Source organism: Pan paniscus, chromosome 20 (genome assembly GCF_029289425.2).
Source record: "Pan paniscus chromosome 20, NHGRI_mPanPan1-v2.0_pri, whole genome shotgun sequence".
Classification (NCBI taxonomy): Eukaryota; Metazoa; Chordata; class Mammalia; order Primates; family Hominidae; genus Pan; species Pan paniscus.
This window is the reverse complement of record NC_073269.2, coordinates 8,609,535-8,620,920: the sequence shown is the minus strand read 5'-3', so window position 1 is coordinate 8,620,920 and position 11,386 is coordinate 8,609,535. Positions and strand designations below refer to the sequence as shown.

Genomic DNA, 11,386 nt, shown 5'->3' with positions numbered 1-11,386 from the left:
CCCTGTGCACAGAATGCCTTTATTCCTGGGCTGGCGTCTGGATGTGGAGGACACAGGGACTCACAGTCTCAGGTGGCGGGGGAGGGACAGTCACGGCCCGGGTCCAGACTGACCAGTGTGTGCGTGCAGAGACCAGGTGGGGTGATGGAGCCAGCTGGGGGTGGTCGGGCAGGGACCCAGGCTGGTCTCCAAGTGCATGGGCCTGGATAGGGCCAAGCGAAGCCCAGTGAAGCCGGTCTGCAAGGGGCCTGCAGGGGGGTGAGGTCCCTGCGTGGGTGTGGTTGGTGTAGCCACTGGGCCTGGCCTTTCTCAGCGGCCCTGAGCCTGGAGTCTCTGCATCTGCAGAATCTGGCTGAGAATCCGCTGCACGTCTTCATCCATCTGGCCCTAGGGTTGGGGGAGTAGAGGGAGACCCTGAGTATACCCTCCATGGCTGCCCCAAGTCCCTCCACCACTCCCATAGACCAAGCCAGCCAGGAGGGAAATGCACACACGGGGGCTCCCACATGCCACGAACCTCTCCCCAGACCAGCCTCCCACTGTACAGAAGGGGAAACTGAGGCCCAGAGAGCAACAGTGGTATGCCCAAAGCCACCGGGTACCCAGGAGCTGGGCCACTCACCTGAATGGCATATAGGAGGTGGCTTCTGTACAAAGCCACCACGCTGGAGTGGTCCCTGGCAGCTTCCTGTGGGCACGAGGAAGGGGCGCTCAGAAGAGCAGGAGCACCTCCCCACCGAGCAAAACACACCAAAAAGCACCCTTTGCACCCCAAGCCTGTACGTTGATGACCGACTGCTAAAATATGAAAATATGGTGGGGCATAGTGGCATACATTTGTAATCCCAGCACTTTGGGAGGCTGAGGTGGGTGGCTCACTTGAGGTCAGGAGTTCAAGACCAGCCTGGACCAACATGGTAAAATCCTGTCTCTACTAAAAATACAAAAATTGGCCAGGTGCAGTGGCTCACACCTGTAATCCCAGCACTTTGGGAGGCCAAGGCGGGCGGATAACAGGGTCAAGAGATCAAGACCACCCTGGCTAACATGGTGAAACCCCGTCTTTACTAAAAGTACAAAAAATTAGCCGGGCGTGGTGGCACATGCCTGTAGTCCCAGCTACTCAGGAGGCTAAGGCAGGAGAATCGCTTGAACCCGGGAGGCGGAGGTTGCAGTGAGCTGAGATCGTGCACTGCACTCCAGCCTGAGTGACAAAGTGAGACTCAAAAAAACCAAAAAATTTCCCAGGCAAGGTGGCTCACACCTGTAGTCCCAGCTAGTCAGGAAGCTGAGGCAGGAGAATCACTTGAACCCAGGAGCCGGGAGGCAGAGGTTGCAGTGAGCCAAGATCGTGTCACTGCACTCCAGCCTGGGCGACAGAGTGAGACTGGCTCAAAAAAAAAAAAAAAATATATATATATATATATATATATGTATGGCCAGGCACTTTGGGAGGTTGAGGTGGAGAACTGCTTGAGGCCAGGAGTTTGAGGCTGCTCAGTGAGCTATGATTGCACCACTGCACTCCAGCCTAATAGAGCAAGATCCTATGTCCAAAAAAAAGGCAGAGGGCAGCCAGGAGCAGTGGCTTATGCCTGTAATCCCAGCGTTTTGGGAGACTTATGCGAGCCCAGGAGTTCAAGACTAGCCTTGCCAACATGGTGAAACTCCATCTCTACTAAACATACAAAAATTAGCTGGGTGTGGTGGTGCGTGCCTGTAATTCCAGCTACGCAGGACGCTAAGGCATGAAAATTGCTTAAACCCGGAAGGCGGAGGCTGCAGTGAGCTGAGATTGTGCCACTGCACTCCAGCCTGGGCGATGGAGTGAGACCCTGTCTCAAAAAAAATAAAGGAAGTATTTCCTGGCCATGCCGTGCATGTGATGTGGACCCCACCTGCCTACGCCAACCCCTCTCCTGGGATTCCCACCTGCGCTGTGCTGATTGGTAAATATTTGGACTCCTCCACCCTGATGGTCCCCTGGCCCCTGCCTGGCCCAGTCCTTACCTGCAGCTGCTGCTGTAAATCCTTCACCTGGTCACGGAGAGCCTCCACCTCAGGGGTGGCCAGGGTGGCCGGCTGCTCCTTCAAGGCTTCCTTAAGATTGAAGACTTCTTTGGAGAGTTCTGTGATCTGAGGGTGCAGGTGCTGTCAGCGATCACCCTAAGCCCAGAGCTGGGGGCTGAGGACCTCTCTGCAGCCGCAGGAAGAGGCCAGGGATAAAGGCTTTCGAGGGAAGGTCCCGTCCCTGGGGTTAGCAAACTCTGGCCTGAGGGCCACATCTGGCCCACAGCCTATTTTAATTGTATTTATTTATATTTTAGATGCTTATGGTTACCAACACAGCCTGTTTTTATACAACCCACAAGCTAAGGTTGGTTTTCATATTTTTTTGTTTTTGTTTGTTTTTTTTTGAGACAGAGTCTCGCTCTGTTGCCCAGGCTGGAGTGCAGTGGTGTGATCTCAGCTCACTACAACTTCCGCCTCCCAGGTTCAAGCAATTCTCCTGCCTCAGCCTCCTGAGTAGCTGGGACTACAGGTGCCCATCACCACATCTGGCTAATGTTTCTATTTTTAGTAGAGACGGGGTTTCGCCATGTTGGCCAGGCTGGTCTTGAACTCCTGACCTCAGGTGATCCACTTGCCTGGGCCTCCCAAAGTGCTGGGATTACAGGCGTGAGCCACTGTGCCCGGCCAATAGTTCTTAACTTAGTAGTTGCCGTGATCCTGCACAGAGATTAAGTTTAAACTGTGCCTAGTCAACAGTAGGCACTCAATAAATGCCGGGCCTTATTATTACTATAGATCTGGGGTTCTCAACTTGAGGCAATGCTGCCCCCACCAAGGGGACACTGGGTGTTGTGTGGGGACATCTGTGGTTGTCACGACTTGGAGGAGCTCTTGGCTTGGAGTGGGTAGAGGTCAAGGACGCTGCTCAGTCCCCTACAATGCCCAAGATGGCCCCAGCCCAGGAAATGATCCCGCCCCTATGTCCACAGTGTGCAAGGGAAGAAACCAGGCTACAGATAAACCATCATCCTAACTGCAACTTTGCCCTCCCTTTACAGAGGGGAAACTGAAGCTCACAGAGGTGAAGTGTCTGGTCTAAGGTCCCACAGTGAGTCGAGGCTGGGTCACTCTTTATGCTGAAGCGCCTGGGACTCTGGGTGTCTCGTCTCCTGTCCAGTGACATGTTGCGTGACTTTGAGCCACTCACTTCATCTCTTAAAGCTTTGGTTTGCTTATCTGGAAAATGGGGACAAAAATACTTTCTGAAACCAGGTGCGGTGGCTCACGCCTGTCATCCTACCACTTTGGGAGGCTGAGGCAGACAGATCGCTTGAGCTCAAGAGTTTGAGACCAACCTGGGCAATATGGTGAAACCCCATCTCTTACCAAAACAAACAAACAAACAAACAAACAAAAAAAGCAAAAAAAAACAGGCCAGGCACGGTGGCTCATGTCTGTAATCCCAGCACTTTGGGAGGCTGAATCACCTGAGGTCGGGAGTTCGAGACCAGCCTGGCCAACATGGTGAAACCCCGTCTCTACTAAAAATACAGAAATTAGCTGGGTGTGGTGGCACTCGCCTGCAGTCCCAGCTACTCGGGAGGCTAGGCAGGAGAATCTCTTGAACCCAGGAGGTGAGGTTGCAGTGAGCCAAAATCATGCCACTGTACTTCAGCCTGAGCGACAGAGTGAAACTTTCTCTCCAAAAAAAAAAAGAAAGAAACAAAAAAATTAGCCAGGCGTGGTGGCACACACCTGTAACCTGTAGTCCTGGCTACTCAGGAGGCTGAGGCAGGAAGATCGCTTGAACCCAGGAGGTCGAAGCTGCAATGATCTGAGATTGCACCACTGCACTCCAGCCTGGGTGACGAAGTGAGACTCTGCCAAAAAAAAAAAAAAAAGCTTTCTGGCTTTTAGGGTTGCAGGAAGATTAAAAATGGTAATGTGTGAGGCCGGTCGCGGTGACTCACGCCTGTAATCCCAGCACTCTGGGAGGCCGAGGCAGGCGGATCACGAGGTCAGGAGATTGAGGCCATCCCGGCTAACATGGTGAAACCCCATCTCTGCTAAAAATACAAAAAAATCAGCCGGGTGTGGTGGCGGGCGCCTGTAGTCCCAGCTACTCGGGAGGCTGAGGCAGGAGAATGGCGTGAACCCGGGAGGCAGAGTTTGCAGTGAGCCAAGATCATGCCACTGCACTCCAGTCTGGGTGACAGAGCAAGACTCTGCCTCAGAAAAAAACAAAACAATAAAAAAAGGTAATGTGTGAAAAATTCCCAATCTAACACCTGGAGGCTGTTGTTATCATCATTAGTATTGTTTAGGAACGAAACGTGGGAACGTGGGTACAAACCCAGCTGAAAGACTGCATGGCTGTGTGACCTTAGGCAAGTGACTTCACCTCTCTGTGCTTCCGTTTCCTCAAATGGGGATAATAAAAGCCCCTATCCTGTGAGAGCTGGATGTGATTAAATGCATCCAGTCCACAAGGCCTGGCATGCAGTAAGCACTCAATAAATGTAACTGTGGAGACAGACGCAGTGGCTCACGCCTGTAACCCCAGCCCTTTTGGGGGCTGAGGCAGGCGGATCACTTGAGCTCAGGAGTTCGAGACCAGCCTGGCCAACATGACGAAACCCCATCTCTACTAAAAATATAAAAAATTAGCTGGATGTGGTGTCGCGCGCCTGTAATCCCAGCTGCTCGGGAGGCTGAGGCAGGAGAATTGCTTGAACCCAGAGGTTGCAGTGAGCCGAGATCATGCCACTGCACTCCAGCCTGGGCGATAGAGCGAGACTCCATCTCAAGTAAAAAAATAAAATAAATGTAACTGTGGTTATAATTGGTACCTGGAACAGCAGCCTGTGTGTGTCTGACTTGTCAGAGGCTGTAACCAGGTCCCCTTCTGTTTCTGAGCTTCAGTTTCCCTTCTGGAAAATGGGTTGATTTTCCAAGGCCCTTGCAGTGAGGACCTTTGTAGATTGGCCCCAACCTTTGCTGAGTGGATGCCTCCCTGACTGAGTGTGGGAGAGGGGGCACCCACCTTCTTGTCCTTCTCCTTGGCCTTGTCCAGAGCCTCCTGGGCCCGGCTCTGGGCCTGGCGAGCCCTTTCCGCCTCGGTCCGTAGCCCCCGTAGCTGCTGCTCTGCTGTGGCCAGCTGTGCCTCGGCTGCGTGTCGCTCACTCTTCATGAACAGGGCCTCACGCTGCACCTGTGGCCCAAGCCCATGCATGACTCTCAGGACACTAAGACTCCAATGATGCTAGACCCCAGAATTCATATGATCCTTCTACTTTGTTCTTTTGTTTTTGGATTTTTTTTAAGACAGGGTCTTGCTCTGTTGCTCCAGACCTGCACTCCTGGCTGGAGTGCGGTGGTGCGATCATGGCTCACTGTAGCCTCAATCTTTCAGGCTTAAGTGATCCTCCCACCTCGGCCTTCCAAGTAGCTGGGACCACAGGTGCCACCATGCCTGGCTACTATTTTCTTGTTTTTGTTTTGTTTTTGTTTTTGTTTTGAGACAGAGTCTTGCTCTGTCGCCTAGGCTGGAGTGCAGTGGTGTAATCTCAGCTCACTGCAACCTCCACTTCCCGGGTTCAAGCGATTCTCCTGCCTCAGCCTCCCCAGTAGCTGGGATTACAGGCACGTGCCACAATGCCAACCTAATTTTTGTATTTTCAGTAGACGGGGTTTCACGATGTTGTCCAGGCTGGTCTCGAACTTGGGACCTCAGGTGATCCACTCACCTTGGCCTCCCAAAGTGCTGGGATTACAGGCGTGAGCCACAGTGCCCGGCCATGAGCTCAGGTGTTTGAGACCAGCGTGGGCAACATGGCAAAACCCTGTCTTTACAAAAAATTAAAAAGTTAGACGAGCATGGTGGTGCACACCTGTGGTACCAGCTACTTGGGAGGCTGAGGTGGGAGGATTACTTGAGCCCAGGAGGTGGAGGTTGCAGTGAGCTATGATTGTGCCACTGCACTCCAGCCTGGGTGACTTTTCAGACAGAGCCAGACCCTGTCTGAAAAAAAAAAAAAAAAGAAAGGAAAGGAAGGGAAGGGGAAGGGGGGAGGGAAGGGGGATGAAGAAAGAAAGGAAAGAGAGAGGAAGGAAGGAGAAATAAAGAGAAAGAAAGAGAGAAAACACAAGTGGAAAATTCCAAGAGGTCAGGATGGCTGCAGGGTCAAATGTCTGTTCAAGGCCAGGTGCGGAGGCTGATGCCCATAATCCCAGCACTTTGAGAGGCTGAGGTGGGTGGATCACCTGAGGTCAGGAGTTCAAGACCAGCCTGGCCAACACGGTGAAATCCCATCTCTACTAAAAATACAAAAGTTAGCTGGGCGTGGGGGCAGGTGCCTGTAATTCCAGCTACTCCGGAGGCTGAGGCAGGAGAATCACTTGAACCGGGGAAGAGGAGGTTGCAGTGAGCTGAGATCACACCACTACACTCCAGCCTGGGCGACACGAGTGAAACTCCATCTCAAAAATAAATAAATAAATAAATAAATAAATAAATAAATAAAATAAAGTAGGTCTGTTCAAGTAAAACTGATGGGGTCAAAACACCTCAAGGCTGCGGGGCTAAAACAGGCCGCCACGTGGCCGATGGGGGTGGGGCCCGGGTGGTGACCAGCCCTGCTCACCTGGAAGACCTCTGCGCTGGTCTTCTCATGCCGCCGTCCCAGCTCCTCCAGCTGCCCCTCCAGCTGGGCCACGTTGGCCTGCAGGGTGCCCACGATGCGTTCGTGCTCCGAGAGCGCCACGCTGCACACACGCTCCCGCTCCAGCTCCGCGCGCAGCCGGGCGGCCTCCTTGCCCGTGGCCACCACCTCCTGCTCCAGACTGGCCGCCCGGCCCCGCAGCTCCAGGGCCTCCTCCTGCAGCCGGCGGTGCTCAGAGGCCGGCACCACGGACTGGCGGAGGGCCTCGGAGGCCTCCCGCAGCTCGGCCAGGCCCTGCCGCGCCTCCTCGCAGGCCGCAGCCAGCTCAGCCACTCGGGCCTCAGCGGCGTCCCGTGCCCGGCCCAGTTCCGCGGCCGCCGTGCGCTGCTTCTCCCCCGTGGCCCTGGCCGTGGCCAGCTGCTCCCGCAGAACCTCCAGCTCCCGGCTCTGCTCCAGCCGCGCCTCCTCCCGCTGGGCCAGCTCGGCCCGCAGGCCCCGCGCCTCCTCCTCGGCCAGCAGCCGGCTGGCCCGAGCCTCATCCAGGCAGGCCGAGGCCGCCTCCAGCTCCCGCAGGCGGGAGTCCCGGTCTCGGAGGTCCTCCCGGGCCTGCTCCAGGGCCGCCCGCAGCTGTGTGGTGTCACCGCCACCGCCCCCGCTGGCCCCGCTGCCCTCGGCCTCGCGGACACGCTCTCGCAGCCGGCCCGCCTCGGCCTCCGCGGCCTCGCACTTCCCCAGGGCCGCCTCCAGCTCCGCAGCTGCCTCCCGCTCCCGCTGCCGGAGAGCCTCCTCCAAGCCACGGATCCTGGTCTCCAGCTCTACTTGAAGCTTTTCCGAGGCCTCTGCGGCACCAGGATGTAGGATGGGGCCAACAGAGATCCCCGGGACCGTGGCCTCTACCCCTGGGTTCTCCACACCTGTGGCACTGACTCCTGTGGCTTCCACCCCTGTGGCCCTAGAGCCCGTGGCCTCCATGTTTGTGGTCCCTGTGACTGGGGGCTCTGCTTGCCCAGCACCCACTCCGTAGGCCTGCATTTCTGCTTCCTCTGCTTTTGTTTTTGTGGCCTCCACCCCCATGGCCTCCACTCCCGTGGTCTCTGTGTCTGTGGCCTGAGCTCCTGTGGGCTTAGTTTCCATGTTTGCTTCTTCTTCTGTGGTCTCCATTTCTCTGACCTCAGCCCCTGTGGGTTTTGTTTCTGTGACCTTGGCTCCTGTGGCCTCAGCTCCCGTGGCCTCGGCTTCCATAGTCCTGGCTTCCATGGTTTCATCTCCTGCAGCCTCCTCATCTATGGTCTTGGCTCCGTTAACTTTGGTTTCTGGAGCCACTGAGCCATTTAGCTCCATGTGGGTTGGCCCGTTTTTGGTGGCCGTGGCTCCAGCAACCTCACTGTCCCCACAGGCTGCCCCCTCTTCTCTGGGGACCTCTCGTGTCTCCTGCTGCCTCAGGGCCTGCAGGGCCTCAGCGTGCTGCCTGCGTAGCTGGTCAAACTCGGCCCGGAGAGAGTCATAGAGGGCAAGAGGGATGACCTCTGCCGAAGCTTCCACTTCCATCTGTGTCTCGTCCTTCTCAAAGTTCTCCAGGATCTGGGGAGTGGAGTAGGGGGCAGGAGTCTGGCGGGAGTTGATGTGACCGTGGGGACACAGGGCAGCCTTGCCACCTTCCCTGCCCACCCTGACCTCAGGGAACCAGCCCTAGGTCCTCAGATCTGTCCCCAGCCTCACTTTCCCTACCTGGACCTTCTCCATCAGTTCCTGGTTCTGTCTGGTGAGCACAGCCACCTGTTCCTGCAGTGAGGCCAGGTGTTCCTGGGCCGACGGGCTGAGTTGTCTGGACAGCAGCGCCTCGGCCCCTGGAGGGGGACGCAGAGTCAGGCCCCGGGGGCCTGGGCCACAGGGGGACAGGAGGTGGGGGGCTGGAGTGGTGGATCAGGGTTCCCAGGGCAGGCTCAGCCAAGCAGAATTTAAAAAACGGATGAGTACAAACCTCCCTCCCAGCTTCAAACTCCCCCACACCCAGAGGCCCAGGCTCCGTCTTCCAGGGCCCCGGGGGACAAGGCAGCTGGGAGTGCGTGGGGAGGTGGGGGCTCACCTGGAAGGTCAGGCAGCTCACCCTCCTCATCCTGCAGGGTGGTTACATCATAGCTAGTATTCTCCCGCTCGTTCTGGGGGGAGGGAGCAGAGTCCAGCTCGGGGTTCTGCTCTCAGCCCCCGTGTGTCCCCACCAAGACTCCAGTGGGGACTGGGCTGTTCACATATCTGTATGTCTCCCAAGAGCACCAGACGGCTGCATTTGGCCCACAAGGATTTAGTGAGCACCTTCCATGTCCTTTGCCACCCACTCCCTGTGCCACTTTTTTTTTGTTTGTTTTTTTGGAGCTAGGGTCTTACTACTCTGTCACCCAGGCTGGAGTGCAGTGGTGCGATCATAGTTCACTGCAGCCTCCAACGTCTGGGCTCAAACAATCCTCCCACCTCAGCCTTCCAATCAGCTGGGACTACAGGTGTGCAACACCATACTTGGCTAATTTTTAATTTTTTTTTTTTTTTTTCAGAGATGCGGTCTCATCACGTCGCCCAGGCTAGTCTCGAACTCCTGGGTTCAAGCGATCCTCCTGCCTCAGTCTCCCAAAGTGTTGGGATGACTGGCATGAGCCACTGTGCCTGGCCCTATTTTTTTTTTTTTTTTTTTGCCCCCAGGCTGGAGTGCCATGGCACGATCTCGGCTCACTGTAACCTTCGCCTCCCAGATTCAAGTGATACTCCCACCTCAACCTCCAGAGTAGCTGGGATTACAGGCATGTACCACCACGCCTGGCTAATTTTTGTATTTTTAGTGACACGGGGTTTCACCACGTTGGCCAGGCTGGTCTCGGACTCCTGACCTCAGGTGATCCACCCGCCTTGGCCTCCCAAAGTGGTGGGATTACAGGCGTGAGCCACCGAGCCTGCCCCCATTTTTTAAACTAGGTTGTTTTTTGGGTATTGAGTTGCATTAATTCCTTACATATTTTGGTTATTAACTCCTTACAAATTTTGGTTATTAACTCCTTGTCAGATGCATGGTGTATGCCAGCATCCCCCAGCTTCCTGGCCTATGTGCCATGGGCGTTTCCCTCCTGGGTGAGGGGACTCGGGGCAGGCTGTGGTTACCTGTGGGTGTGTTTGTCTGCATGAGAGTGGATGCGACAGTATCCATTTGGCATGCAAAGAGCTGGCTGGAGGTGTGTCTTTGTGACCATATGTGTGGGTAGAGTGTTGTGGGTGTGCCTTGGGGGCCCCTCCCTTCCTGTGACTATGTGAGATTACATGCATGACTTTTTGTTGATTTGTTTTGAGAGAGAGTCTCGCTCTGTCGCCCAGGCTGGAGTGCAGTGGCGTGATCTTGGCTCACTGCAACTTCCGCCTCCTAAGTTCAAGCAATTCTCCTGCCTTAGCCTCCCAAGTAGCTGGGATTACAGGAGCTTGCCACCACACCCGGCTAATTTTTGTATTTTTAGTAGAGATGGGGTTTCCCCATGTTGGCCAGGCTAGTCTCAAACTCCTGACCTCAGGTGATCCACTCGCCTCGGGCTCCCAAAGTGCTGAGATTACAGGCGTGAGCCACCGTGTCCGGCTTCATGCTTGAGTTTTAGTCTGGTGTGTGTGTGGTTGTGTTTTGAATGTGCCTGTGGATCTCTGTGTTTGTGTGTATGGTTTTCTATATGTATACATGTTTGCATAATTGTGTGTTTTCAGAAATACTGGTGGGGCTTGGTGGCTTATACCTGTAAGATGGGAGGATTACTTGAGGCCAGGAGTTCGAGACCAGACTGGGGAACATAGTGAGTCCCCATCTCTCCAAAAAGAAAAAAATTAGCCAGGTGTGGTGGCACATGCCTGTGGTCCCAGCTACTCGGGAGGCTGAGGTGAGAGGACTGCTTGAGGCCGGGAAAGTCAAGGCTGCAGTGAGCCATGATCGTGCCACCGCACTCCAGCCTGGACAACAGAACAAGACCCTGTCTCAAAAAAAAAAAAAAGAAAAGAAAAGAAATATTTGTTGCATGTGTATGTATTTGTGGGCATGTTGTCTGTGTGTGACTGCACGAGACGGGTGCACGTGCAATGCATGCGTGTGTGATGATGTATTCTTGGATGTTGTTTCTTGCGTGTCTGTAAACTGTGTGTTTGTGGGTGTGCCTGCTGTTACCACGCTCCGCCACGTGCATAGAGAGTGGTTATCCATCCCTGCGTGGATGCGTATGCTTAGAGAAAACTCCTTTCTGGGTCTGAGTGTGGTGGTTCATACCTGTAATCCCAGCACTTTGGGAGGCCAAGGCAGGCGGTTCACCTGAGGTCAGGAGTTCAAGACCAGCCTGGCCAACATGGTGAAACCCCATTTCTACTAAAAATACAAAAATTAGCCGGGTGTGATGGTGTGCGCCTGTAATCCCCGCTACTCGGGAGGCTGCGGTAGGCAGGACTTGAACCAGGGAGGCGGAGGTTGCAGCAAGCTGAGATTGCACCACTGCACTCCAGCCTGGGCAACAAGAGTGAAACTCCATCCTCCCCACCCCCCAAAAAATACAAAAATTAGCTGGACATGGTGACATGCACCTGTAGTCCCAGCTACTTGGAAGGCTGAGGCAGGAGAATCGCTTGAACCAGGGAGGCAGAGTTTGCCGTGAACCGAGATCACACCATTGCATCCCAGCCTGGGTGACAGAGCGAGACTCTGT

The 11,386-nt window shown here is 54.9% G+C and overlaps 1 protein-coding gene across 22 annotated transcripts in view; it reads right to left on the bottom strand.

Annotated features, from left to right (window-relative positions):
* Window positions 1-11,386, bottom strand: part of ANKRD24 (ankyrin repeat domain 24) — a 40,727-nt gene continuing 29,341 nt past the window's right edge. For 21 of the 22 annotated variants that reach the window (XM_034946746.4, XM_057300510.2, XM_057300509.2 and 18 more), the window contains 7 exons: window positions 8,761-8,833; window positions 8,403-8,521; window positions 6,657-8,255; window positions 5,057-5,224; window positions 2,011-2,136; window positions 623-688; window positions 1-387 (listed from right to left, as the gene is read on the bottom strand). In XM_034946746.4, coding sequence (XP_034802637.4) covers window positions 310-387; window positions 623-688; window positions 2,011-2,136; window positions 5,057-5,224; window positions 6,657-8,255; window positions 8,403-8,521; window positions 8,761-8,833 — 2,229 coding nt within the window. In that variant the 3' untranslated portion in view covers window positions 1-309. Of the gene's footprint in view, window positions 388-622; window positions 689-2,010; window positions 2,137-2,585; window positions 3,250-5,056; window positions 5,225-6,656; window positions 8,256-8,402; window positions 8,522-8,760; window positions 8,834-11,386 lie in introns of those variants that run through there. The other variant, XM_055102825.3, reaches the window with a different exon arrangement.